This window comes from Monodelphis domestica, chromosome 3 (genome assembly GCF_027887165.1).
Source record: "Monodelphis domestica isolate mMonDom1 chromosome 3, mMonDom1.pri, whole genome shotgun sequence".
Lineage (NCBI taxonomy): Eukaryota > Metazoa > Chordata > Mammalia > Didelphimorphia > Didelphidae > Monodelphis > Monodelphis domestica.
The window spans coordinates 86,975,652-87,002,559 of NC_077229.1; the positions used below are offsets into that span (position 1 = coordinate 86,975,652).

Sequence of the window (26,908 nt, forward strand, 5' to 3'; positions counted from 1 at the left end):
GTATAAATATTAACATCCCCATTTTATAGGTGAGGAAGCTGAGACTCAGAGAGTCTTAATAATTTGTCCATGGTCCCATGTTTGGCAACTGGAATGACTAGACTGGGACTTAGATCTCCTGGTTCTGAGTTAGACTCTCTTTTCCACGATTTCATGGTGATTCGAGAGCAAAAAAGTGGTTAACCCAACAGATTCCAGAGTAGCAGAGTTGGGAGTGGGACAGGGTATACTACCATGGAAGGAAGTTTTAGATAGGATTAGTGTTCTGGAAGAAGAACTTTCTAGAGAAGTCCATGGAAGCCCTTACTTTGTGGAGGAGGGTTTCTGGAACCACTATGGATTCTAGAGATATTTGGGGAGGTAGAGGTCGGTTTGCTGTTCACAGGAGAGAGAGAGGACGCTCTAGAACAACAGCGAGTTCTAGAGCTATCAGGGAGAGGATCTGGAACCACTATGGATTCTAGAGCTATTTGGGGAGGTAGAGGGTGGTTTGCTATTCACAGGGGAGAGAGAGCTCTGGAATAACAGTAAGTTCTAGAGCTGTCTATCAAGGAGAGGATCTGGAACCACTATGGATTATAGGGGAAATCAGCTACAGACTTCTTGAGGGCTTGCAAAGAAGGGATTCTAGATCTGTTCTGTGCCAGGTAGATGTTCTAGAGAACACTAATACTAGTTCTAGAGCCTCCTTCCTCTAACTTTCTTTCTCCCATCATGTCTTCTAGATATGATAGGCCAGAGGACCAGGAGCAGCAAGTGCCCTGGGGAGGGGAAGGTGACCAGTGGGAGGGAGACTCTTCGCCTCCGAGCCAGGGGTTCTGCTACAGTGGAGGAGGTGGTGAGTAGGGTGGGGAGGGAAGGAAGGAAGAGCCCAGGTTCCTGGGGGTCCCCCAATGGGCCCAAGATGAGGTGGATGTTGAGGTGGGAGGGAAGGGTATAGTGGTATCCAAGGATTACGATGCCCTTTGCCTAACCCAGGGGCCAAATCTTTGACCCCACCCCCTCCCTCCTGCCCCAGCCCAGTGAGTTTGAGGAGGAGGCTGCCCGAAGGGTGGATGACCTGTTGGAGAGTTACATGGGCATCCGGGACCCAGACCTGGGTAAGGGGCCAGGGTAAGCCTGTGGGGACCCTGGGGAGGGACAGGGGCTGAGGGAGATATAGGGTTGGGGGAGAGCCCATTGGAGCTGGAGGATAGCAGGAAATGGGAGGTGAAATGGGGGGTGCTGAGAGGGATACAGAGATTTTGGGGGAGGAGGAAAGAGAAGGTCCCAGGAGGTTGGATGGTGGGGCAGAAAGAAGCTATACACTGAAGTCCGGTGCGTAGATCTGGGCTAGGAGGGTGGGAGAGGAAGGAGAGGAAGGAGGAGATGGATCACAGGACAGGGTCCGGGGAAATGGGACATAGAATGGATCAGGAGAAAATGAGAGTCTAGTGATAGGAGGGATGGAAGATGGGATCTGTGACTCCTCTGTTCACTTCACTCTCTGCCTTTATCTCAGCCTCAACTCTGGTGGAGACATCCAAAGAAACTCAGAGCGCTCAGGAGTTTGCTCGAGGCTTGGACTCCGTCTTGGGCGAGTTTGCCTTCCCCGACGAATTTGTGGTGGAGGTGTGGGCAGCGATAGGAGAGGCCAAGGAAGCCTGCGGCTAGGCAGGTCCCTGGCCCAGAACCCTGGAACCCAGGTTGGCCCAGAAACCCTGACCCGGCCCCCAGCTGTTCGGCCCAGGCCCAAGACCCCCAGCTCAGCCCCCCATCCCCAGGCACCAATCCAGGCTCTGAAAGCTGGTCCCCAGAAGTCAGCTCAGCCTCAGTGCAGCCATCAGAAGGTAGCCCAGTACTCCGACACCTCTAGACAAGCTCAGTACTCTGGCCAGAGGAAGCCTGCTCAGCCTTCTGGTTCACAGAAGGTGGCCCAGATTCCTGGCTCCCACCAGAAGTCATTCCAGTTCTCTGAACCCCACAAACAAGTTCAGTGTTCTGGCTCCCAAAAACCTGCCCAAGGCTCTGGCTCCCCAAAGATAGTCCGAGTAACCTATTCCCAAAGGGTCATACAGCCTTCTGAGGCCCCTAAACAGTCTCAGGGTTTGGGCCCTCAGAAGCCAGCCCAATCTTCAGACCCCGCAAAGCAGTCTTCATCCTTTGGCTCCCAGGAACCAGCTCTGCCCTCAGGGTCCTCAAAACAGAGCCAGCTTTCTGTCCCCCCCAAACAGGCTCAGTGCTCTGGTCCTCACAATGTGGTCCAATCTTCTGAACCCTCTCCAAAGGCCCAGTGCTCTGGCCCTCAGAAACCAGATAAAGCTGTCGACTCCCATAAGTTAACACAGCCAGCTGAACCCCCCAAACAGACTCAGCACTCTGGCCCCCCAAAATTGGCTCAGATGACTAGCTTCTCAAAACAATCTCAATTATCCGGCCCCCAGAAGCTAGACCAGGCCTATGACCCCCCAAAACAGGTTCAGTTCTCTGGATTACTGAAACCAGCTCAGTCTTCTGATCCTCCAAAACAGTCTCAAGTCTCTGACCCCCAGAAGTCAGCCCAGTCTTCTAACCCTCCAAAGCAGGCCCTGCACTCTGCTCCTCAGAAGTTGGCTCAGCTATCTGACCCCCCCAAACATGTTCAATTCTCTAGTTTAGTGAAGCCCACTCAAATTTCTGATCCCCCAAAACAGGCTCAATTCTCTGGCCCCCAGAAGCTAACCCAATCTTCTGATTTTCCGGAACAGATTCAACTCTCTTCCCCCCAGAGATCAGCACAGCCACCTGACTCCCCAAAGCAGACCCAGCCAGCAGCTCTGTCCACTGATCCACAATTATCTGGTCACCAGAAACCAGTCCACTCTTCTGACCCCTCAAAATATGCTCAGTCCTCTGGGCCTCAGAAGTTAGCCCAGTTTTCTGAGCCACTAAAACAATTCGAGCACTCTGCCTCCCACAAATTGTCTCAGCCTTTAGATCCCCCAAAACAGACTCAGTTCTCTGGCTCCCAGAAGCCTGCTCAGCTCTCTGACCCCCAGAAACATACTCAGGGCTCTGGCTCTCAGATGTTAGCCCCGACTTCTGACCTTTCAAAAGAGGCCCAGCACTCTGCCTCCCAGACGTCTGCTCAGGCCACTGACCCTCCAAAACAGGCTCCATTCTTGGCCTCCCAGAAGTCTGCTCAGGCCACTGACCCTCCAAAACAGGCTCCATTCTTGGCCTCCCAGAAGTCTGCTCAGGCCACTGACCCTCCAAAACAGGCTCCATTCTTGGCCTCCCAGAAGTCTGCTCAGGCCACTGACCCTCCAAAACAGGCTCAATTTTCTGGCTCCCAGAAGTCAACTCAGCCCTCTGTCCCCCCAAAACAGGTTCAATTTCCTGGTGCCCAGAAACCAATCCTGCTCTCTGACCCCCCAAAACATGCTCAGTGCTTTGGCCCTCAGAAATTAGCCCAGTCTTCTGATCCAAAACAGGACCAACAGTCTACCCTCCAGAAATTGGCTCAGCACTCTGATTCCCCTCAACAAATTCAGTTTCCTGCCCCCCAGAAGCCAGCTCAGCCATCTACCCCCCCCAAACAGGCTCAATTCTCTGGCTTCCATAAACCAAACCAGCCCTCTGACTCCCTAAAATATGTTCATTGCTCTGGCCCTCAGAAGTTAGCCCAATCTTCTGATCCCAATCAAGATCAGTATTCTATCCACCAGCACTCTGATCCCCCGAAACAGGCTCAGATTTCTCTCCCCCAGAAGCTGGCCCAGCCTTCTGACCCCCTAAAACAGACTCAGTTTCCTAGCCCTCAAAAGCTAGTCCAGCTTTCTGACCCCACAAAACAGGCTCAGTGCATTAGCCCTCAGAAGTCAGGCCATGCCTCAGGCCCCCAGAAATCAGCACAGTCATCTGACCCCCCAAAGCAAGCCCAGGGCTCTGGTTCCCAGAAGTTGGCTGTGACCATTGGTACCCAGATGCCAGCTTCCAAACAGGCTCAGAGCTCTGGACCCCAGAAGCCAGCCCAAATGGTTAGCCCTTTGAAGTTGGCTCAAGGCCCCAGCCCTCAGCTACAGGTCCCTAGACAAGGCCCCTCTAGCCTGAGCCCCAGACCCCGGCCCAGTTCCCCTCACAACCCCTTGGCTCCCATCCCCCAAACCCGAGGTCCTCCCTCTAATCCTCCTTCAGGGCCCCCTAAGCCCCGTTCTGGGATCCGGGGGGCCACTCCTACTCCTCAGGGGAGTGAGTCCCTTTCTGGTCAGGGTGGGCTGTCTCAAACCCCTCCCCAAAGTGGTTCTATTCCTTTTACCCAGAGTGCCTGGGTCAAGTGGAGCCATGGGGGCCAGATAGAAACAGGGGGTTCAGTTTCCTCTAGCTCTGGTATCTGCTGAGTCTTTGGCTCAGAGACCCATAAGGGGATCCAGAACTGAGGAAAGGGGGTGTCTCTGCCAGTTCCTTCTGCCTGTACTTTGAGGCATGTGAACATTAAAAGCAGTTCCTGCATCTGGATGTGTCCTTACTGGCTAAAGAAGGTTGGGGGTGAGGTGGGGTAGGTGTGGGTGGTGACTTTCCAGGTGTCTTTCCTGGAAAAATAAGAAAACTCTGGTTGGGGGTTTTGGTTTTGGTTCTGCCTCCAAGTCACTGGGTGACATTAGGCAAGTCACTTTGCCTTTCTGAGACTCGGTTTCCCCATCTATAAAATGATGATGTTGGTTTTTATGATCTAGCTCCTGGATTCTCCTTTTTTATAATCCAAGATCTCTTTCCAGCTTTGACATTCTTTACTGCTGTGATCGGGAGAGTCTGTCCCCCTACTCTGGATCTGTTTTTTCATCTATAAAATGGGGGGTGATAAGGCCACAAGGGCCTATCAGGATGCTCAGAACCAGCCCCTCTTTTCCTTTCATTCAAAGCAGGCATCATGAAAATGACCAGAGCCAGGGTGCTTCCTCCTCCACTTTCCCCCATTCCCTGCCTGGATGTCCTTCCCCTCCACACCCACAGACTTCATTAACTGGATCAGACAGATGGAGAACTGGGAGAGTGGGCAAGGGAGTTTAATTATCAGGAGAGGGCAGGAGTGGAGTGGAGAGGACAAGGTCACCCAGTGCCTGGGATGCTGAACCCAGATATCTGTCTAGGGCTCCCCTTCTGACCCCAAGGATAGGGATCCTTTCCCCCTCCCCTCTTGTGCACATGCCCACAATGCACTGTCCACTCAACTTGGCTAGACCTGAAATCTGGGTATTCTTGATGCCAGCCCCCTCCTAGACTTTGCCCTTGGACTGCCCAGTGTTTCTCCTGCCAACAGTGCTGACTGGCCTCTGTAGCCTGGGTTCTCTCATGGGGGTTACTGCAGCCTCAGTTCCTGGCTGCATTTGGGCTGTAGAGATGGGGGGATGACGGGATCCAGAGACGGGATGGAGCTCCGGACCGGCCGGACGGTCAATCGAGGATAGATGCGCTTTAGCACAGCCCTGCGGAACAGGATGTAGACCCAGGGGTCCAGGATCTGGTTCCAAGTGGCCACACGTAGGTAGATGAGGAGCAGATGCTCTGTGGGGCGGGGCAGTTGGCCACTGGGGAGCATGACAGGTGGACTCTGAAGGACCGTCTGGGCGATGAAGACCTGCAAAGAAGAAGAACGGTTTGGGCGGGTGGTCTCTCTACCTCTGAATGGCAGACGCCTGGGTATACGACATCCTAGCATGAAGCCCTCCCTGCCTTATCACACTCAGAAGCCAACTATTTTCTCTGGGTAGTTGCACGGTTGAGAGATGTTCTGGAATGCCTCCTTGGGGAAGGAGGGGTTCATTTTGTCAAGGTCCTCAGAGACCACTAAAGCCTCCTCTAGGACCCTGGAAGTATGCTTTGGACTGGGTGTCAGGACACCTGGGCTCCAGTTCTGGTTCTTCCACTTCCTAGCTGTGTGACTTTGGGCAAGTCTTGTATTAAGAGTGTAGAAGGGAAATTAACCTTGTTCTGCTTGGTCCCAGAGGGCAGAACTAAGGGCCCTGGGTAAAAAGCACTGGTTTTGAGGGCAGGGTATGAATTTAAATCCTGCCTCTCTGCCATTACTATCTGTGCGACCATGGACAAGTCATTTATCTTCTCTGGGTCTCAGTTTCCTCACCTGTAAAATGAGGGGGTTGGACTCGATCATCAGGAACGTACCTTTCAACTCTGAATCTATGCTCCTATGCAGCTGCAAAGAGGCAGATTTAGGATAGATGTAAAGAAAAACACCCTAATAATGAGCTGGGAACTAATCTAGGAGAACAACCTGCTTCAGCCCGCAGTGGGCTGTCCCCTCATTTTGGAGTGCTTCAAACAAAACTGCAGCATCATTTGTACATGTTGGAATATTGTCACTGAGTTAGTTCAGTAGCCTTTGCCTCTTTGTGGCCCCATTTTGTGGTTTTCTTGGCACAGACACTAGAGAAGTTTACCATTTCCTATTCTAGCTCATTTTTACAGATGAAGAAATTGAGGCAAACGGGGTTCAGTTACTGGTCCAGGGTCCCACGGCTAGTAAGTGTCTGAATTTGGATTTAAACTCAAAGATGGGTCTTCCTGATTCGAAGGCACGCACTCTAGCTAGACCCATATGTTAGAAAGGGGATTCTTTCCAAGTGTAGCTTGGGTCAAATGGCCTTGAAGGTTTCTTCCTACTCTGAAATTCTGTGATTCAGTCATCCTCCTCTTCCTTTCTGTGGGCCTCTTTTTCCTCATCTGAAAAAGGGGGTGTTGGCCTGACTATACGATTGCTATTATCCTCCTAGCTCTGACGTTTTGTATTCTATGTTCTAAGTTCCCTCCTAGCCCTGACAGTCAGTGTTCTGTGGTCTAAGGACCCTCCAGATCCAATATTCTCCTGGCTAAGCTCCTGAGGTCTTATCATTAGTGTTGTTATGGTTACAGAGGGTGAAGAGTGTCATGGGTTCCTTCAATGTTTCTGCAGCCCATCTGGTTCTGTGTTCCATCATTAATATGCATGTGTGTGTATATATGTTTATTTATATATGTACTTGCATATGTAAGAGATAGAGGAAGAGAGAGGAGAGAGAAAGGGAGAGAGAGAAAGAGGGAGAGAGAAAGAGAGAGGAGAGAAAGAGAGAGAGAGGAGAGGGAGAGAGAGAGGGAGGGAGAGAGAGAAAGAGAGAGGAAAGAGAGAAAGAGAGAGAGAGAGGAGAGGGAGAGAGAGAGGAGAGAGAGATTGAGAGAAAGAGAGAGGGAGAGAAACAGAGAGAGAAAGGGAGGGAAGGAGTGAGAGAGAAAGAGAAAGAGAGAGAGATGGAGAGAAGGGGAAAGAGACAGAGACAGAGAGAGAGAGAGAGAGAGAGAGAGAGAGAGAGAGAGAGATGTCTGAGAATCCATCACCCACAGGGTTCCAAGGTTCCATGAATGGGGTATTGGGGGAGAACCTTCCTGCTTGTCCCCCTGCATATTGTCACCTGACCCATGTGCAGAGCATGTGTTATATTTTTGAGAGAAGTGAGACATTTCTATAGAATTAGAGCCAAGTTGGGGGCTCAAATTTTAGTGGGGGGATGGAGGAGGTTTTTTGAGGGTCAGGATAGGGACATGATACCTGACTCTCTTCCCTTGGTGTTCCTAGAGTTTTTAGTGCCAGACATTGGCACAGCAGGCAGGGAGTCTGGACCCCAGGCACCAGCTGAACCCCAGGGGAAGAATCGTGTTTCCCGACTACAGCTCATAGCTGGGAAGTGCATTTCCCTGCTGGCCCCCTGGGACACCCTCTCGGATCTCGTCCACAAAAACAGACAGGGACAGCGTAGCTAGCTGGTGTTTGTGTGTCCCTATGGGAGTAACTCAAACGCTTAGCCTCACGGCTGACCAGGACTTATCTTCCATTTGCCCAGACTTGAAATTAGTCACATTTCCCGCCCATCCTCAATCTTCATTGCCGAGTTCACTTTAAGATGTCCAGGAGAGCACTCTTGAAAATTCAAGAACCCAACACAGCTGAGCTTGAATGGCCCCTAGGGCATAGAACATCAGAGCTGGACGGGGTCAAGGAATATGGAATATCCAAGGTGGAAGGACTGTCCGTAGACTCTTAGAAAGACGGTCTTACATATACTCTTTGCCTCGATTGTGTCACCTGCCCCTCACAATCTGGCTTATGTCCCCACTACTTTCTAAAAGGTAGAAAGGGGATTCTTTTCAATTGTAGCTTGGGACAAATGGCCTTGAAGGTTTCTTCTGTGATCCAGTCACCCCCTTTCCCTTTCTGTGGACCTCATTTTCTTCATCTGCAAAATGAGGCATTGGATGATATGATTTCTATTATTCTCCTAGCTCTGCCATTTTGTATTCCCAAAGTGCTCTCTCCAAGGTCTCCTTTCAGTATACTCAACGGTCATTTTTCTGTCCCCATTCTTGACCTCTCATCAGCAATACCTTGGATTGTTCTTGATACTCTCATGTCTTGTGGTTCTCTTCCTACCTGTCTGATTGATCATTTCTCTTTCTCCTTTACTGGTTCCTCATCCTTTTCTTCTGCCTCTAAAACATGGTTTTTAGTCCTTCTTGAGCCTGGGGGAGCGCCAACTATTTATGGGACAAATGGGATGAAAGATGTCTTCAAGTGGATTTTTTAAGGGATGGGGGGATCCCAAGATGGTGATTATATTCACAGGCCCCTCCTACACACAGTAGAGACCAGACCATCCGGGCTTTCAATTTTTCTTTCTTTCCATGGGAGCGCTTGTCCATGGAAGGACCACTGTGGTGAGTGGGGGAGGATGTCTGCTCCATCCCAAGCCCATGAGCACCCGGATTTAATACCTGAGCATATCAGCAGAGGCCCTTTATCATCTCATGGCCGGGCCTGGATCTCATCCAGAACTATGAGTATGATTAGAATCCTGGGACCATAGGAGCCTCCTCATTTAGCAGATAAGAAAACTGAGGTTCACGGTGGCTAAGTGACTTGTCCGTGGTTGGCCAGTAAGTGTCTGAGGTGGGATTCCAGGTCCAGACCTCCCCATCGCCACCTTGGCACTAGGTGGCCTGGTGATTTTTCACATCCCAAGATGCCTGGTGCCCTCTGACCCATGCACCAGGGCCTGGAGGCCAGTGGCCAGCATGGTTAGTGGGTGAGGTGGGGAGAATGACAAAGAAAACAAGGCTGGGTTGGGCCTGGGAGGAGCTCATCTGGGGTGGCTGCAGAGGGGATGAAGTAGGGTAAGCTCTGCTGCTTTCTCTAAATTTGATACCCTGTCTGGAGCAAAGCCCCCAGTTACTCCTTCTTAATTATAGGCTCTATCCCAGGCCCTCTTATCTCTTCAGAGTATTCTCTGGGGAGCTTATCTATTTCCAAGTCTTCTAGGCAGATGATTCCAAAATATCGATGATTTCCATCCTCTCCCCAGAAGCTCATTTCTATATTTGAAACTTCCTTTTGGAGATAGGAACTCCAGAATGGGTATTCCGAGAGTGCCTCAGACTCAAACTGAACTCATCATCTTCCCTCTCTCCCTGACTCCTCTATCCCTGGTGACCATAATGCCAACCTTTCAATCAACTTTGGTATAACGTTTGATGCTTCCTGTGACTTTTCTTGGGCCTTCCCTCATGTTATCCATCTATTCAGTTGCTTGTGTTCAGTCCTGTGTAACTCTTTCTGACCCTGTTTGGGGTTCTCTTGGCAAAAATACTGGAGTGATTTGCCATTTCCTTTTCTGTATCATTTTACAGATGTGGAAACTGAGAGACAAAGAGGGTTAAGTAAGTGACTTGCCCAGGGTCACACAGCTAGTAAGTGTCTAAGGCCAGAGAGTTCTTCCTGACTCCAAGCTGGGCAGTCTCGTTTTTTCTACCTCTTCAATATTTTCTACTCTTGGTTCCTCTCTCCACTCTCACTTAAACTTAAACTACCCTCGTTCAGTCCCTCATCTCTTTTCACCTAAACTCTTTTAAGATTCTTCTCATTGGGCTTCTTCCCTCTAGTTTTTCCCTCTCTTCAATTTGATTTTTTATTAGTGTTCAAGTACATTTCCTTTTTTTTTTTTTAATCCTTCCCTTACATCTTAGAATCACTACTGTCTATTGGTTCCAAGGCAGAAGGGCTAGGCAATGGCGGTCAAGTGACTTGCCCAGGGTCACATAGCTAGAAAGTATCTGAAATTAGATTTGAACCCAGAACTTCCCATCTCTAGGACTGGCTCTCAATCCATTGGGCCACCCAGCTGCCCCTTCCTTTCCATTTGTATGGTCAGATCACTCCTCTTTTCAAAAAGCTTCAATGGCTCCCTAGAGCCTACTGAAGAAAGTTTAAACTCAGGGCCCTTATCCTTAAAGGGTTAGGCTTCATTTCACCTCCACTTTCCACCAGCCTTCCCTTATTCTCCTTCTCTCTCCCTTTTCCCCTTCTCTCTTCCTTCTAACCCTAACACCCATCCTACCCCAGCAGTAGCTCCCAGGCTCCCAGCCAATGTCCTCCCATATTTCTAACTCGTCTTCTCAGCCTCATCTTTGAATACTTCTCTCTTGCCACCTTTTCCTGGGCCTTTCTTTGCTCAGTCCCCCTTCTCCTCAAATGGTTGAAATAATTCCTTCCCTTCTCCCCTGCTCATTCCTCTTCTATCTTCTACTATCCTCATCTGTTCAAGTCCCTCCCTTCCTTCAAGGCCCAGTTTGCAGATTCCACCCTGAAGCTTCCCCTCCTGCCCCTCTCTGCACCCCCTCTGTACCCCCTCTGCTCCCCTGGCTATCAAGTGCAAATGATCCCTCAGTCCTCAAATTTCCCCTAGCGCTAGGCTTGGCTCTCTCCAATGCTCTCTCACACTCTCTTTTCCATTGGTTCTCTGGGTATTTGTAACACTCTCTTAGACTTGATACCCTTCCATGGTAGGTGCCATGGGATGCTTCTGCCTTGCACACAGCAGGCACTCAATCAGTGTTCATTGAATGGGAGCCCAGGGGCCCAGGGACCCATCATCCAGTGGAGTCCTCTTGCCGTATAGCTGGGACCCCCCTTTTACACACAGATGAGCTGCTACCCCCTTTTAAACCCAGTTCTGAGCTGGAAGGGGGCTGATGAATTACTTATGAGCTGTAACGGTGATGCTGGCCATCAGGCCTCGATTTAAGAAAACCCACTAGACAACAATACCACCCCCGTGGCCCCCCTTCCCCCTGCTCCCTGAAACTGAGCCAGCCAAACAACCAGCTCACCTGAGGGCAGGTTATTCAATTGACAGAAAACGGGGCTGAGATCCTCTGCTTATTACATTGAGAAAAGGGATTCAATTTCCAGCCAGCTGACGAGGAAATTTCCCAGCCACTCTAGTGTATTGGAAAGAACACTTGGGGTTGGGGGGCCCCTGGCTCTGCCCTTTCCTTCACTTGGGACCTGGGGCGAGTCACCTCGGACCCTCTCTGGCCTTCCTCCTTTATGGAAGAGTTAAAATGTTTATCTGACTCAATGACTGACTGCTCTCTAGGCCCTTTCCTGCTCTCAAATTCTCTCTTCTAAGGTGCCTGTGTCCTGGGGGTCCTCCTGGGTCAGACATCCTGTGTCCTGGGGCCCCTCCCAGCCCTGACAGAAGACAGACAGCCGTCTGTCCAGCCGCTTACCAACAAAGGCATCCAGCAGACGGTAGCCACAATCATGATGCCCAGCAATTGAGCCATCATCTCCACCTCACTGTCCCGCGGCCGCTGGCGCGCTGCCTCCCGGTCATGGTAGACCCGGCATAGGGTGACCACGCTGATGGTGTTGAAGATGAAGGAGAGGCCCACAGAGAAGGTACCCAGCAGGGCAAAGAGCAGGCCAAAGGTCACATCGCCCACTTCGGACCCCAGAGTCAAGAAGCACCAGGAGCCTGGGTACTGGACGGTGTATCGACCCAGGCCAACGACGGGCAGCAGACCCAGGCCGAAGGAAGCCGCCCACACTAGTCCCACGGTGGCCCAGGCCCGGCGCTGGGGCGCAGCTGCTTGGCGTGAAAAAGGCTGGTTGATGCCCACGAAGCGCTCGGCTGCCATGGCGGTGCCCAGTAGGAGTGGGCTCAGGCCAAAGAAGATCATGGCTACACCCATGAACCTACACAGATGGCAGTGAGGGTCGGTGCCGGCCCAGTCAAACAGTGTGGCATGCTGAGAGACAACCACAGAGCCAGTTACAAACAGCCCCAGAAAGTCAGTGAGCACCAAGCCGCAGAGGAAGGTGAGGAAGGAGGAGCGGGCCCGGTAGCTGTTGGCTCGTCGGGCACCGGCCAGCACTGCCAAGGCCAAGAGGTTGGAGGCCAGGCCCACTAAGCAGAAGGTGGCAGCGAACCAGGGCGAAGCAATGAGGCGCCGTTCCTCCTTGCTGATGTTCACTGGTCGGAAACAAGGGCCCAGTGGGGCAGGGGTGCTGGCGTTCTGAATGGTTGGCATTGGACATGGGTCCACCTTCCCTGGTAGGCACATGGCGAAAGCAGGGCTCACAGCCCCATTCCCCAACAAAACCTCTGGAAATGGCGTATGGCTGTAGGATGGCTTCTGCTTGGCACACCGGTGTCCACTTCGAGGGCACGCCTGAGGGTAAGACAGACATATCGGTTATAAAGGAATGGCAGAATCCTAGGGCCAGCCAGAAGGACCCAACAACAGGGGATGCCAGAGCTGGGAAGGGGAGAGCCTGATGGACAGTCAACAAGGATTTACAAAGCTCTGGGTGCCATGCGCCATTAGGAAGAGAAAGAAAGGCAGAAGGGTGGTGCCTGCTCTCGTTCAAATGCGGGAGATGGGATGTAAATAACTAATATATGTATAAGATATGTACAATATAATGAAAAGTACCATCTGAAGGAAGGTTCTTGGTAGGGAGAGGGAGGTGGGGAATTGGGCAAAGCTTCCTGGAGAAGGTGGGATTTGAACCAAGTCTTTAAGCAAGCCAGGGGAGGAGGAAGAGCATGGGGGACAGCCAGTACAAAGGTGTGGAGCTGGGAAATGGAGACAATAGCAAGAAGGCCAGAGAGATTAGGTTGGAGAGTACATGGAAGGCAGTTGAGTTTAGACCAGAAAGGCAGGAAAAGATTTTAAATGTCAGGGAGGAAATCCTGGAGCAGAGAAAGTTGGACGGGCTAGTCCTTCTGAAAGGGAAAACAAGTCCAAGCTAGGACATAGGATTTGTTAAAAAGTCATGTGGGGCTGCTGGGTTTATATCCCAAAGAGAAAATGGGGGGAAAGACATACAAAAATATTCATAGCTGTGCTCTTGGTGGTGGCAAAAAATTGGAAAATGATGGGATGCCCTTCAATTGGGGAATGGCTGAACAAATTGTGGTATATGTTGGAATACTATTGTGCTCAAAGGAATAATAAAGTGGAGGAATTCCATGTGAACTGGAACAACCTGCAGGAAGTGATGTAGTGTAAAAGGAGCAGAACCAGGAGAACATTGTACACAGAGACTAATACACTGTGGTACAATCAAATGTAATGGACTTCTCTACTAGCAGCAATGCAACGATACAGGACAATTCTGAAGGACTTATGAGAAAGAACGCTCTCTGCATCCAGAGAAAGAACTGTGGGAGTAGAAACACAGAAGAAAAACAACTGCTTGATCACAAGGGTCAATGGGGACATGACTGGGGATCTAGACTCTAGATGATTGCTCCAGTGCAAATACTAATATGGAAATAGATCTTGATCAATGGCACATGTAAAACCTAGTAGAACTGATCATTGGCTACTGGAGGGGGAGGGAGGAGGGGAGAGAAAGAACATGAATCATGGAACCATGGAAAAATATTCTATATTAATTAATTAAATAAAATTTTAAAAAAGTCAGGTGGGGCCAAGCCGCCTTGTCAGAACCCCTCAGTGTATTTATTGGAAGCAAAGGCAGTCTGGGGACCAAAATCCCAGGATTTTCTTCTAAGCCCTATACACTTCCACTCTAATAATAACTCCTCCTCCCAAAGGAGAGAATAAACCTTCATTAAGTACCTACTATGAGCCAATCACTAGGATAAAGCTTTATAAATATTATCTCATTTGATCCTCATAACAACCCTGTGAGGGAGATTCTATTATCCCCATTTTACAGTTGAGGAAACTGAGGCAAACAGAGATTAGGCAACTCTCCCATGGGCAGGAAGTGTTTGAGGTTGGATTTGAAATCAAGTCTTCCTGACTCCATGTCCAGCCTATCCTTTGTACCAACTGGTGGCTTCTTCAAGTGGTTTAGGGTTTACCGAGAGCTTTTCTATCTTGTGAAGTACATTTCAGAGAAGAAAGTTGACTTAATTGTTACAAAGTGATCTATCTGAGTGTTCTGGGTAGAAATCCAGCTTTTGTTCTATGGTATAGCTCCCTCCTATACCTGGGGCCCCCCATGCTTCCCTGGGTCCTTGCCACTCCTCATTTCAGTCTCCTTGGAATGAAGCATCCCAGGCTCCTCAGGAAATTCCCTAAGATTGGGTCTGTTCTCTTCTCTGTCCCCTGAGCCTTCCTGGGTCCCCTGGTGTTAGATCCTGGGCTGTGGGGGTTGCAGAAGGAGGCACAGATATTCTTGCCTTCTCTTGGGAGCTCACAGCCTGGGAAGATGAACTGCTCCCACATGTGGAATAGAGATGATTTCTATGTTGCCATGAATGGGCTATGGGCTGCACAGGCAGAATTGTCAAAGATTCAAGGAAGTAGAAAACCGCTAAGGGTTGGGGTGACTAGAGAAGGCTTCCTGGAGGAGGGAGGCCTTGAAGACTAAAGAAGCAGAGAGGAGGGAAGTGATTAGCAGACTTGGGGGGGTGGGGATAGGGGTGTGAATGCATTGGGAAAAGACATTTTTAAAATGTCCATATTGTTCATTTTTGTAAGTGAATAATCTTATAAAACCAGAACCCTAAAACATAAACCCAAATAATCAAGTAAAAATGGTTTGCTTTCATCTGTAATCTGACTCCACCAGTTCTTTCTGTCCAACAATTCTGAATTGTCAAAAAATTCTGAGGGTCGTATGAGAAAAGAATGCTCTCCACCTCCAGAAAAAGAACTGGTGGAGTATAAATGCAGATGAAACGTATGATTTATCATTTGTTTATTGGGGTTTATGTTTTGGGGTTCAGTAAGATTATTCTCTTACAAAAATGAATAATAAGGAAATAGGTTTTACATGATAATACATGTATATCCCAGTGGAATTGCTTGTCAACTCTGGGAGAGGGGAGGGAAGAAGGGAGGGAGACAACATGAATTATATAACTTTGGAAAACTTTTGTGGAAACTTGTTATTAAAATAAAATAAAGGGGGGAAAGAGAATTGTCCTGGAACATTGTATTGCCGATAATAGCTAAGTATCACAGTTGATCATTCCACAGTATTGCTGTTACTGTGCATAATGTTCTCCTGTTCTGCTTATTTCACTCTGCATCAGTTCACACAGGTCTTTCCCAGCTCTTTCTGAAACCATCCTGCTCAGCATTCCTTACAGCACAACAATATTCTGTCCCCACCGAACACCACAATTTGTTCAGCCATTCTCCAATTCAGGGGCATCCCTTCAATTTGGAAAAAGACATTAACAAGGCCACATGGAGCCTTGGCAGGGGCAGAGGAACTATGTAGGGGCAGGGGGAGATAGATTGGGAGAGGTTACTGGGGCCAGCCCATGGGTAGGGGTCCCTTATTTGCTGGGCTAAAGATCTGGGCTAAAGGGTTGGGGAAAAGGTGCCGGGATGGTTGGAAAGCAGGATGATCATTTCAGGCCATGAGTATCTAACTGAGTTTGGCCCTCAGTGTTGGGACTCGCCAAGCAGGCTCTTTCCCCATCATTGTAATTGTGTCCTTGGCTGGGTCAACCCTCACCTGGCAGCCGTCTGCCTCTTATCTCCTCTAATAAATTATCCAGTGGGGAATCAACTCCCAGGACCAAGTTTCTCAATTTTCTCTGCTCCCTGGGCCTCTGGCCAAGGCCACCGAGAGCTCCTCCCTTCTTTCCCAAGGTTCCCCCTTGTTTGTAAGGCAACAGAGGCACTCTCTAGCTTGGCCACATCTCTCCTGAGACACTGATATATCCCTCCAGTGGTGGTCTAAACATGGCAGGACCTGCTTGTTTCTGCTACTGACCAGGAAGGACACTTATCTCTTATGATGTATCAGAACTTCCTCTCCGAGGTCCTGGGACACCTGTTTCTTGAACCTTGTCTCCCCTTCCCACCTTCTTGCTTCTCTGGGGCTCCAAATGTTCAGTAGGGGATAGCCTGAGAAGCTGCTGGACCCCTGATCCCCACAAAGGCCTCAGCCCAGAAAGGGGAGCAGGCACCCTTCCCCCCAGCTGTGGATTTTTCCATCATAAAGTGTCTCATGCCCTTTGATCCCACATCTGAGACTTAGACTCCTCTCCTGCTTGGACTATTACAAAAGAAGGAGATAGGTCTCCTCATTTTTCTCCCCTATCAAGGACTAGATCATCTCCCCAAAGCCCAGCTTTGCTCATGATCCTCCCTAGCTTAAGCACTTTCAATGGCTCCCTCTTGTCTTCAGCAAAAAGTCCAGCTCCTCAGCCTGGCATTTGATGCTTTAGTCTTAACTCCTCTTTGCAGATCCTTCTCCTTTAATGAGGCTGGAGTCCCTCTCCCCATCAGCTGCATGAAAAATTGCACAATGTCGGTCAAGCTCATCAGTGAAGCATCATTGATTAAGTTTGTTATGTGCCAGCCACTGAACTATGTTCTTCAGAAACAGAGAAAAGCAAAATGCAGTCCCTGCATTCAAGGAATTTACAATCTCATAAGGGAAACAATATGAGAACAACTATGCACAGGCAAAGGGTCCAGAGAGGGCAAATAGGGAATCATCTCAAAGGAAGGCTTGAAGATTCAGGAATATTGGGAGAGATTTCTTGCAGAAGGTGGGACTTGGTAGCTGAGACTTGAAGGAAGCCAGGGATGCTAGGAGGTGGAGTTGTGGAAAGAGAGAGTTTCAGGCAGGGGGACAGTCAGGGAAAATAGAGTTAGGGGCAGCTGGGTGGCTAAGTGGATAGAGAGCCAGGCCTAGAGATGGGAGGTCCTGGGTTCAAATCTGGCCTCAGACACTTCCCAGCTGTGTAACCCTGGGCAAGTCACTTGACCCCCATTGCCTAGCCCTTCCAGATCCTCTGCCTTGGAATCAATATATGTATTGATTCTAAGACAGAAGGTAAAGGTTTTTAAAATAATTTAATACCCAAATGGATTTACAAAAAGTTGGACATGACGGAAATGACTCAACAATGGTGTCCAGGATTGGGGAGGGAATGGACTGGATGTATTTTATTCTGATGTGTGTTCAGTCTGGGAAGCCACATTTTAGGACGGAGAAAGATAAGCTGGAGGGGGTTTAGAGAAGGTCATCTAAGTTAAGCAAGGGTCTTGAGATGATGCCAACTGGGAAGTAACTGGGGCGTTCAGCCTGGAGAGGGAGAAACCCTGGATGGGTGGTTGTAGTGGAGGTAGGGGATAGTCAGCATCATAGTTCTTTCAAATATCTCATGAGTTGTCAGAGGGAAGAGGGATCAGGCTTGTTTTGTTTGGCATGGGGGGCAGAAATGGGAACAATGAGTGGAAGTTGCTTAGAGGCAGATAAAGGTTTGATATCATGAAAAAATTTCTTTGAAATAAGAGTCATTTCAGAGTAGAATTGGTGGCCCTGGAAAGTAGTTCGCTGGGAAGTAATGAGTTCCCAGTTACTGGAGGTTTTTAAGGAATCAGTGGCCACTTGTTAGGCAAGCATGTTATACAGGTGATTCTTTCTTTCTTTCTTTCTTTCTTTCTTTCTTTCTTTCTTTCTTTCTTTCTTTCTTTCTTTCTTTCTTTCTTTCTTTCTTTCTTTCTTTCTTTCTTTCTTTCTTTCTTTCTTTCTTTCTTTCTTTCTTTCTTTCTTTCTTTCTTTCTTTCTTTCTTTCTTTCTTTCTTTCTTTCTTTCTTTCTTTCTTTCTTTCTTTCTTTCTTTCTTTCTTTCTTTCTTTCTTTCTCTCTCTCTCTCTCTTTTTCTTTGCTGTTTGTTTCTCTCTCTCTTTCTTTCCTTCTCTCTCTTTCTCTTGTTCTCTCTTTGTTTCTTTCTTTCTTTCTCTCTTTCAGGTTGGAGGTTCATTGGCTACATCAACAGGGGACCTTTAACCTGCTCAGTTTCCAACATGAGACATTTGGCTCTTTATAGGCAACCTGATAGCCTCTCTGCTCCTAGAGACTTCACCATATCACCATTTTGGGGGCAGCTGGGTGGCTCAGTGGATTGTGAGCCAGGCCTAGAGATGGGAGGACCTAGTTTCAAATCTAACCTCCAACACTTCCTGGGCAAGTCACTTAACCCCCATTGCCTGGCCCTTACCTCTTTTCTGCCTTGGGCCCAATACGGTATTGTTGTGGAAGGTAAGGGTTTTATGGACATTCTCAGTGTGGTCCGTTGCAGCTCAGAACTCCTGAGTTCTAGACATCCATCAGCCTCATTCTCCCTAGTGGCTTGGATCACAAGTATGCATTGCAAGGCTTCTCCTTATTTGATACATGAGGAAAATAGATCTAAGAGAAGGAAAATGGCTTGTCCAAGGTCACAAACTAAGACTGAACTCATATTTTCTGATTCCAACTTTAGTATTCTTTTTACTTGACCACATTAACCTTGGATGAAATGAACTTTATCTTGGTTTCTCTTCCTCAGGTTCTTGAAATCGGGCTCCCCTTGGGCAAGAAGGTATGTGTGTGTTGCATAGGGGGTTGTGGGTGTTGCTGTTGGCATGTGATGACTGAGGGCAAGAACAGGACCCTTTCCTTGCCTTGAGGAACTTGGAGTTCCTCCATCATTACAGACCTGGCTTTAGTAACTACATGTGAGGATAAGCACTCCCTACACCCCACTCCCCCTACCCCTCCACCTCTCCTGAGGGCATGGGTTCTGGGACACCCAGGCAGACCATTATTCTCCTGAAACAGGATGAGAGAATCTCTTCTGCATGTATCTGGTTTTTTTCCCTCCAAATTCCCATTACCTTCACAGCCAACCCACTGGGAGTGTCTAGTCCTGTTCCCCAAACCCTGTGACACTTCCACTTGTGTTTAGTTCTAGGCACCACAGTTTAAGGCCATGGATAAGTTGGAGAATGTCCGGAAGAAAGAACCCAAAATGGTGAAGAGCTTTAAATTCATGTCATAACAGGATTGTTTGCAGAAACTGGGGATGATGCTACAAGGGGCTGGAAGGAGTCATGGTGACCAGGTCCCCCACAAATAGCTTTTTATTGATCTTAATTTGATCTTATTTATTTGATCTTAAATAGATCCTGACTCAGCAGGGTCTAAACAGTGAAGTGCTATTCTTTTATTCCTCCCTAATTGATTCTCTATCCTACTCACCATCAAAGCTATTTCAGACATTTTACTCAAGCCTCTCATGATACCCCCCTCTATCCTTCCTCTGAGGACTTCTCATTGTACTTGAAAGAAAAAGGAAATTGAGGCTATTATCCAGGGAGCTCTCTCTTGTTCTGGGCTTTTTATTTCACATTCTTCTGACATCCCCCCCCCACACTATCTGCCCCACTCCATCTCCTCTTTTTCTCCCATCTCTTTTGAAAAGATAACCCTTCTCCTTGAAGTCAACTAGGTGTTTCAGAGTCAAAAAGACTCAAGTTCAAATCTGGCCTCAAACACTCATTAGCTGTGTAACCCTGGGCAAATCACTTAACCCCTCTTTGCCTGAATTCATTGGAGAAGGAAGTAGCAAGCTATTCTAGTAACTACCTCACATGGGGTCACAAAGGATTGGGCACAACTGAACAATAGTCTTTCTCCATGCCAAAGGCAATGTCATTGCACAGGTCCTTGATCCATCCCTTCCCATATTCTCTACCTGATTGCTTTAGCTAACATTTCCCTTTCTCTAATTTCCAATTCCTTCCTGATACTGTCTCCTTCCCTGCTATTTAATCTTTATACCAGGGATTTTAACCCAAGGTCTGCAAATTTGTTTTTTTAAATATATTTCAGTATAATTGGAGTACGGATATATGACCAGATCTTCACTTTCAGGAATTCATTTTGCTGACAGTATGGAGGATGAATTGGAGTGGTGAGAGATCTGTTACATGGAGCCTAATTAGAAGGATGTCCCTATTAATGCATGGCTGGTGGAGTTGTGAATTGATCCAACCATTCTGGAGGGCAATTTGGAACTATGCCCAAAGGGTGATAAAAGAATGTCTGCCCTATGATCCAGCCATAGCACTGCTGGGTTTGTACCCCAAAGAGATAATAAGGAAAAAGACTTGTACAAGAATATTCATAGCGGTGCTCTTTGTGGTGGCCAAAAATTGAAAAATGAGGGGATGCCCTTCAATTGGGGAATGGCTGAACAAATTGTGGTATATGTTGGTGATAGAATACTATTGTGCTAAAAGGAATAATGAACTGGAGGAATTTCATGTGAACTGGAATGATCTCCAGGAATTGATGCAGAGTGAAAGAAGCAGAACCAGGAGAACATTGTACACAGAGACTGATACACTGTGGCACAACAGAATGTAATGGACTTCTCTACTAGCAGCAATGCAATGATCCAAGACAATTCTGAGGGACTTATGAGAAAGATCCACATCCAGAGGAAGAACTGTGGGAGTAGAAACACAGAAGAAAAACATTTCCTTGATCACATGGTTCAATGGGGATATGATTGAGGATGTAGACTCTAAACAATCACTCTAGTGCAAGTATCAATAATATGGAAATAACTCTTGATCAATGACACATGTAAAACCCAGTGGAATTGCTGGTTGTGTACAGGAGGGGGGACAGAGGAAGGAAGAGACTCTTGTAACCATGGAAAAATATTCTAAATTAATTAAATAAAAATTCCAAATTAAGGGAAAAAAAGGATGTCCCAATGGTCAAGGTGAGAGGTGGTAAAGACCTCAATAAGGGATGTAGGAGTCAACTTGAGATTAAATTTAAAAGTGTTTTGAATGGAAATCCAATTGTTAAACATTTACCGGCACACCCAAACTATGATGGTGGTTATATGGGTGAAATGAAAGGGATATATATGAAATGTATTGTTGAGATAGAAATGGCAAGACTTGCCAACTGCTTGGAAGTGTAGGGTAAGAGAGAGTGAGGTAATGAGCATGGCACCAAGGTTGGGAGCCTAACTAACTGGGAAGGTCACAAAGCTGAAGCTGGAAGGTTCTTTGGAATAGCCATGTAACTGGGAATGAGAAAAAAAAGGAACAGGAAATGAGGAAGAGGATGGGGAAGGGCAGGAAATACTGATATCTAATTTTTGGACATGTTGAGCCTGAGCTCCCATTCAAAATGTCCAATAGACAGTTGGTGATGTGGGACTACAGCTCAGAAAATAGAGTCAGGCTGTATAGTTAGATCAGGAAGCCAGTCCCAGGGAGGTGAAAATTGAACTAAGGGAGTTTATGAAGTCACAAGTGAGAGAATTGAGAACTACGGTTCTCACCTTTTTATGGGTCCCTTTGGTAGTCTTACTCTTCTCCAAATAATGTTTTTAAGTGAATAAAATAAAACAAATAATATTAAAAGGAAATTCATTATTTTGGAATATGGTTATCAAAATATATTCTAAAATAAGTTCAGAGATCTCAGTTTAAGAACCCCTGGAATAGAGAGAAAAAGGAAGAGGGCTCAAGACAGAGCCACAGGTAGTGGGCTCGACACAGATAAATTCCAGCCAAGAAAACTGAGAACTTGTGGTTAGACACATAGGAGAAAACCAAGAGAGATCGAGGTCATGAAAACCCAGAGAGGAAAGAATATACAGGAAAAGGAGGTGGCCAGTCATGTCACATGTTGCCAAGAAGTCTAAAGACTGAGAAAAAGTCATTTTATATTAAAAGATCATTGATAATGTAGAAAGGGAAGTTTCGGGGGAACAATGAGGTTGAAATCATTTTTGCAGAAAGTTTGGGAAAGAATGAGAGGAGAAATGGAGACACCATATGCAGACAGATTTTTCAAGGAGTTTCATTGTGAAGGGGAAGAGAGACAAGAGATAGCAAGTCAGGCCACAGGGTTTTATTAAGATTTTGCCATGTACCGGGCATTGTGCAAAGGGCTGTGGATAAAGGGAAAAAAGATCTCTGCCTTCCAGGAACTCACATTCTATTGTGGTATATAATGCACCAACATTCACAATATAGAGAAGATGGAAAGTAATCTTAATGGGAAAATCACTAGCTCCTGGGGATAGGGAACTGGGAGGGAAAGATCTCATATATTATTATTATTATTTTTTTAAACCCTTACCTTCCATCTTGGAGTCAATACTGTGTATTGGCTCCAAGGCAGAAGAGTGGTAAGGGCTAGGCAATGGGGGTCAAGTGACTTGCCCAGGGTCACACAGCTGGGAAGTGTCTGAGGCCAGATTTGAACCTAGGACCTCCTGTCTCTAGGCCTGGCTCTCAATTCACTGAGCCACCCAGCTGCCCCCTATTTTTTAATCAATTACACATAATGACAAATTTCCACACAAGTTTTCCTAAATTATATGATTGACTTTAGCTCTGTTCCTCCCTTTCCTTCCCCCTCCCAGTGCTGGCAGGGCATTCCATCTGAGTTATACATGTATTATCTGGCAAAATATATTTCCATAAAGTTCATTTTTGTACGTGAATATTATCAGACTGAAATCCCCAAACAAGAACCCAAATAAACAAGTGAAAAATCACATGCTTTCAACTGAATTCCTGCTCCCACAGTTCCTTCTCTGGAGGTGGAGAGCATTCTTTGTCATAAGTCTCTCAGAATTGTCCTGGATCATTGCATTGCTGAGAGTAGCAAAGTCTATCACATTTCATCATTCTACAATATTGCTGTTACTGTGTTTGGTGTTTTACTGGTTCTGCTTCTTTTGCTCTGCATTAGTCCATGAAGGTTTTTGAAGCTGGAAGGATCTCATATAAAAGAAAAGGAGGCGGGATAAATAGCAAGAATGGTAGAATCTAGTAAAGGGTTTTGGTTTTAATATCTAGCAATTATCTGACACTTCAAAATTTGCAATATTATTTAATTTTATACTACAAACAACTCTGAGAAGTGGGTACTGTTATTAGCCCCATTTTACAGATGAGGAAATAGAGGCAGTCAGGGGTAAAATTATATTTAGGGTCTCCTGGCTAATCAGTATCTAAGGCAGATTTTGAAGATCTGAGGTCTTCCTGACTTCAGGCTAATACTCTTTCCATTGCACCACCTAGGGGCCAATGAAAAGAGAAATAGTCCTAGGACTGGGGCTTGGGGGGCATCCACGGTTACTGAAAGATCTAGCAAAGGAAATTGCAAAGGAGCAGTCAGATATGTAGGAGAAATAAATTAAAAATAAAAATAAATAAAAAATAAAAAAATTAAGTGAGGCAGGGTCATGAAAACCCAGAGAGGAAAGAGTATCCAAGAGGACAGTATGGTCAATAATCTCCAGTGGCTCCCTATTGCTTCTAGTATAAAATATAAAACTTTCTCTAAGCTCTTCCCAACCCAGCCCCTTACTATCTTGCCAGTGATCCCCTCCATTGTCACCCTTAATATTGGTCCCCTCCAATCCTACCAGATTGCTTGTGTGCCTGCTGACTCTAGTGTCTGGAATGCTCAACTCTATCTCCAAGACCTCCCAGCTTCCTTTAAGACCTAACTCAAGTGGCCAACTTCTGCAACTTTCCCTACTTTTCCTGGCTGCTAGTGCACCCCCTCAAAGGTTTGTGTCAGCTTTGTATGTAACCCATAAATACTACCCCCAATCCCTCTGACCCACTCATCCTGGTTCTTGAAGGCAGGAATCATTTTCACTTTCCTTGACTACAGAGGGCTGGTAGGTGGTAGGGACATGATAGGTATCTTGAAGAACCTAAAAGAATTCTTTTGTGGAGGAGGGATTAGACTTGTTCTTCGTGGCCCTGGAGGGCAGGACCAGGAGATGAGTAGAAATTTCAAAAGAGGCTAATTTATCCTGGATGCCAGGAATAATTTTATAATTAGCTCTAATTAGCTGTAATTAGAGCTATGCCAAAGTAGAATGGGCTGCCTCCAGTGATAGTGGATTTTCCTTTGTTGGAGGTCTTCAATTAAAGATTCAGTATCTTCTAGTCTGATATATGGTAGGGAGGATTCTTATAATCATCATCATCATCATCATCATCATATGCAGAGTGAAAGGAGCAGAACCAGGAGAACATTGTACACAAGACTGATACACTGTGGCACAATCGAATGTAATAGACTTCTCTACTAGCAGCAATGCAATGATCCAGGACAATTCTGAGGGACTAATGAGAAAGAACACTACCACATCCAGAGGAAGAACTGTGGGAGTAGAAATGCATTAGAAAAACAACTGCTTGATCACATGGGTCGATGATGGGGATATGATTGGGGTTGTGATGGTAAATGATCACTCTAGTTCAAATATGAATAACACGGAAATGGATTTTGAACAACGATTACATGTATAACGCAGCAGAGTTGCTTGTCAGCTTTGGGAGGGGGAGGGAAAAGTGGGGAGGGGTAATCATGAATCACAGAACCATGGAAAAATATTTGAAATAATTTTTTTTTAATTGTAACTAGGGGGCAACTGGGTAGCTCAGTGGATTGAGAGCCAGGCCTAGAGTCAGGAGGTCCTAGGTTAAAATCTGGCCTCACACACGTCCCAGTTGTGAGACCCTGGGCAAGTCACTTGACCTCCATTGCCTAACCCTTACCACTCTTCTGCCTTGGAACCAACACACAGTATAGATTCCAAGGCAGAAGGTAAGGGTTTTTTTTTTAAATTATAACTAACATTTATGTAGCACCTACTATGTACCAGACACCATGCTAAACACTTTAAAATATCATTTCATTTGATTCTAGAAACAACTCTGATGGGTAGATGCTATTATTATCCCTATTTTACAGTTGAGGAAATGGAGACAAACAGAAGTTAGGTGACTTGCTCAGGGTCACACAGCTATTAAATGTCTGAGGCTGGATTTAAACTTTTCTTCCTGATTCCAGGCTTGATGCTTTATCTATTTTTGCCCCTTAGTATGGCTTGGTCCTTTCCAACTTGAAGATTCTATAATTCTGCTGATTTTCTGTCTCCCTCAGACTGTGACTGCCCCCAACAGGTGAGCTCAGGTGTGTCCTTCTTGGGTCGCCCACAGATAACGATGAAGCTGAGGGCAAGATCCATATCTGCCTCCCGGAAAGAGCCTTGGACCTTGGAGAGATCTTATTCCAGGGCTGATTCTTCTCTCTTCCCCCTCTCCCCTCCCCAGTGTTGCTAAACCCAGAGCTCCCCCTAGAAGTGTAGAAGTGCTTTTCTCTCTCTGTGTCCCTGTGTCTTTGCCTCTCTGTCTGGGGGTCTCTCTTACACACGCTTTAACTCTATAGGGGCAGGTTCAGAGATTTCCTTTTGCTAAGGTTTCCGGAAAGCAGATGACCTTACTTCAAGGCTCCAGGGACTAGCAAAAATATCCCCAATAAACAGGAACCGGCCTTTTGTTCTTTCTTGTAGGATCTCAAAGTGTTTAATCCTGTAACTTGAGAACGTGAATAGACGGATAGACTGTGTAAACACACACGCACACGCACAAACGACGGGCAAGTCAACACACATATCGTCTTATTAGTAAATCTAGAGACGTACAAGACCGAACCACCGACGGACAAACTCAAACATATGCAGAAATATACTAGCACAGAAACTCTGGTCAGTGACCAGCTAGCCTGTGACCGGGCACCCCCAGCTAGAGTTTTTAATTTCTCTACGGCTGGTTTCAAGTTCCTGCCTCCGTGCCCCGAACGCCCCGAACCCCTCTTTTCTGAGCTCGAGTGCCCAGAGGGCAAATTCCAACTGTCGGTGAGCCCCCGCATTAGGGAGATGGACAGAGGGCGGGGCTTGCCAGAATGTCCTCGGGCGCTGGGAAGAGGGGGAACCGAGCAGCTCCCCGCATGCCCAGGGCCGGCTCTGCTCCTGTGCTGATTCTGGGGTGATGGCGAGTATTGGGGTTCTGGAAAGCAGAGCTTGTGAAGCCAGTGCTCGAGGCGGGAGTTGGGTGGAATGGCTTAGATCTTCTCCTTCTCTTTGAAGCCCCCTCAGCGACCTGGATAGGCTTAGAAATGCTCAAAGAACAAATGAATCTAGTCTCATCTCTCTCCATGGTCTCTGCCCAGTCCTAAACTCTTTGACCTAGGGGGTCCCAAGAGTATCTGTTCATTGATAAAAATGAAGTCCCTCAATAGAACAGGATATTTATAGCAGTGTTTGGGGCGGGCGGGTAGCAAAGATCTGGAAACTAGCTGCCCATCCATTGAGGAATAAATAAACGGTGGCATGGGAATGTAATGTAATGTACTATGAATACGATGGGTAGAGAGAAACATGGAAAAGTTCACATGAACAGAAGCAGAGTGAAGTAAGAATAGTCAAGAAAATAATATGCAAAATGAAGATAATGTAAATAAAACAACCATCACAAAACAATCAAAAGTGAATAGTGAGGGGCAACTGGGGGACCTGGGGACAGAGAGACAGGTTTAGAGATGGGAGGTCTTGGGATCAAATTTGGCTTTGACACTTCCTAACTGTGTGACCCTGAGCAAGTCACTTCACCCCTATTGCCTAGACCTTGACCTTCAAGTCTTAGAGTTGTTACTAAGACAGAAAATAAGGATTTAAAATAAAAAGTGAATATTGTAAATTTGCAAAGAATAAGCCAAGGCCCTCAAGAAGAGATACAAGAATTCACCTTCCCTCATTCCTTTGCTGAAGTGAAAGGTCCATTGGTCCAACTGCATAATACTTTCAGGATTAAATATATATATATGTATATATATAATATATATTAATTGGTTTTTGACAAGCGTTTCCCTTTTCTTAAAAGAAAAAAATTATGTGGCCCTCATTATACAGCCCTTACCACTCTTCTGCCTTGGAACCAATACACAG

The 26,908-nt window shown here is 46.9% G+C and overlaps 2 protein-coding genes across 5 annotated transcripts in view; one reads left to right on the forward strand and one right to left on the reverse strand.

The window, feature by feature from the left end:
* The window catches only part of GIPC3 (GIPC PDZ domain containing family member 3), an 11,839-nt gene extending 7,369 nt beyond the window's left edge, over nucleotides 1-4,470 (forward strand). The window contains exons 4-6 of one of the 2 annotated variants that reach the window (XM_016432178.2): nucleotides 726-838; nucleotides 1,019-1,113; nucleotides 1,502-4,470. In XM_016432178.2, the coding sequence (XP_016287664.2) occupies nucleotides 726-838; nucleotides 1,019-1,113; nucleotides 1,502-4,358 (3,065 nt within the window). In that variant the 3' untranslated portion in view covers nucleotides 4,359-4,470. The remainder of the gene's footprint in view (nucleotides 1-725; nucleotides 839-1,018; nucleotides 1,114-1,501) is intronic. The other variant, XM_007489174.2, reaches the window with a different exon arrangement.
* Nucleotides 4,471-5,008: 538 nt separating this feature from the next.
* TBXA2R (thromboxane A2 receptor) overlaps nucleotides 5,009-26,908 on the reverse strand; it is a 42,366-nt gene continuing 20,466 nt past the window's right edge. For all 3 annotated transcript variants that reach the window (XM_007489168.3, XM_007489169.3, XM_007489167.3), the window contains exons 2-3: nucleotides 11,572-12,516; nucleotides 5,009-5,596 (exon numbers count right to left, since the gene is read on the reverse strand). In XM_007489168.3, coding sequence (XP_007489230.1) covers nucleotides 5,318-5,596; nucleotides 11,572-12,408 — 1,116 coding nt within the window. In that variant the 5' untranslated portion in view covers nucleotides 12,409-12,516 and the 3' untranslated portion in view covers nucleotides 5,009-5,317. The remainder of the gene's footprint in view (nucleotides 5,597-11,571; nucleotides 12,517-26,908) is intronic.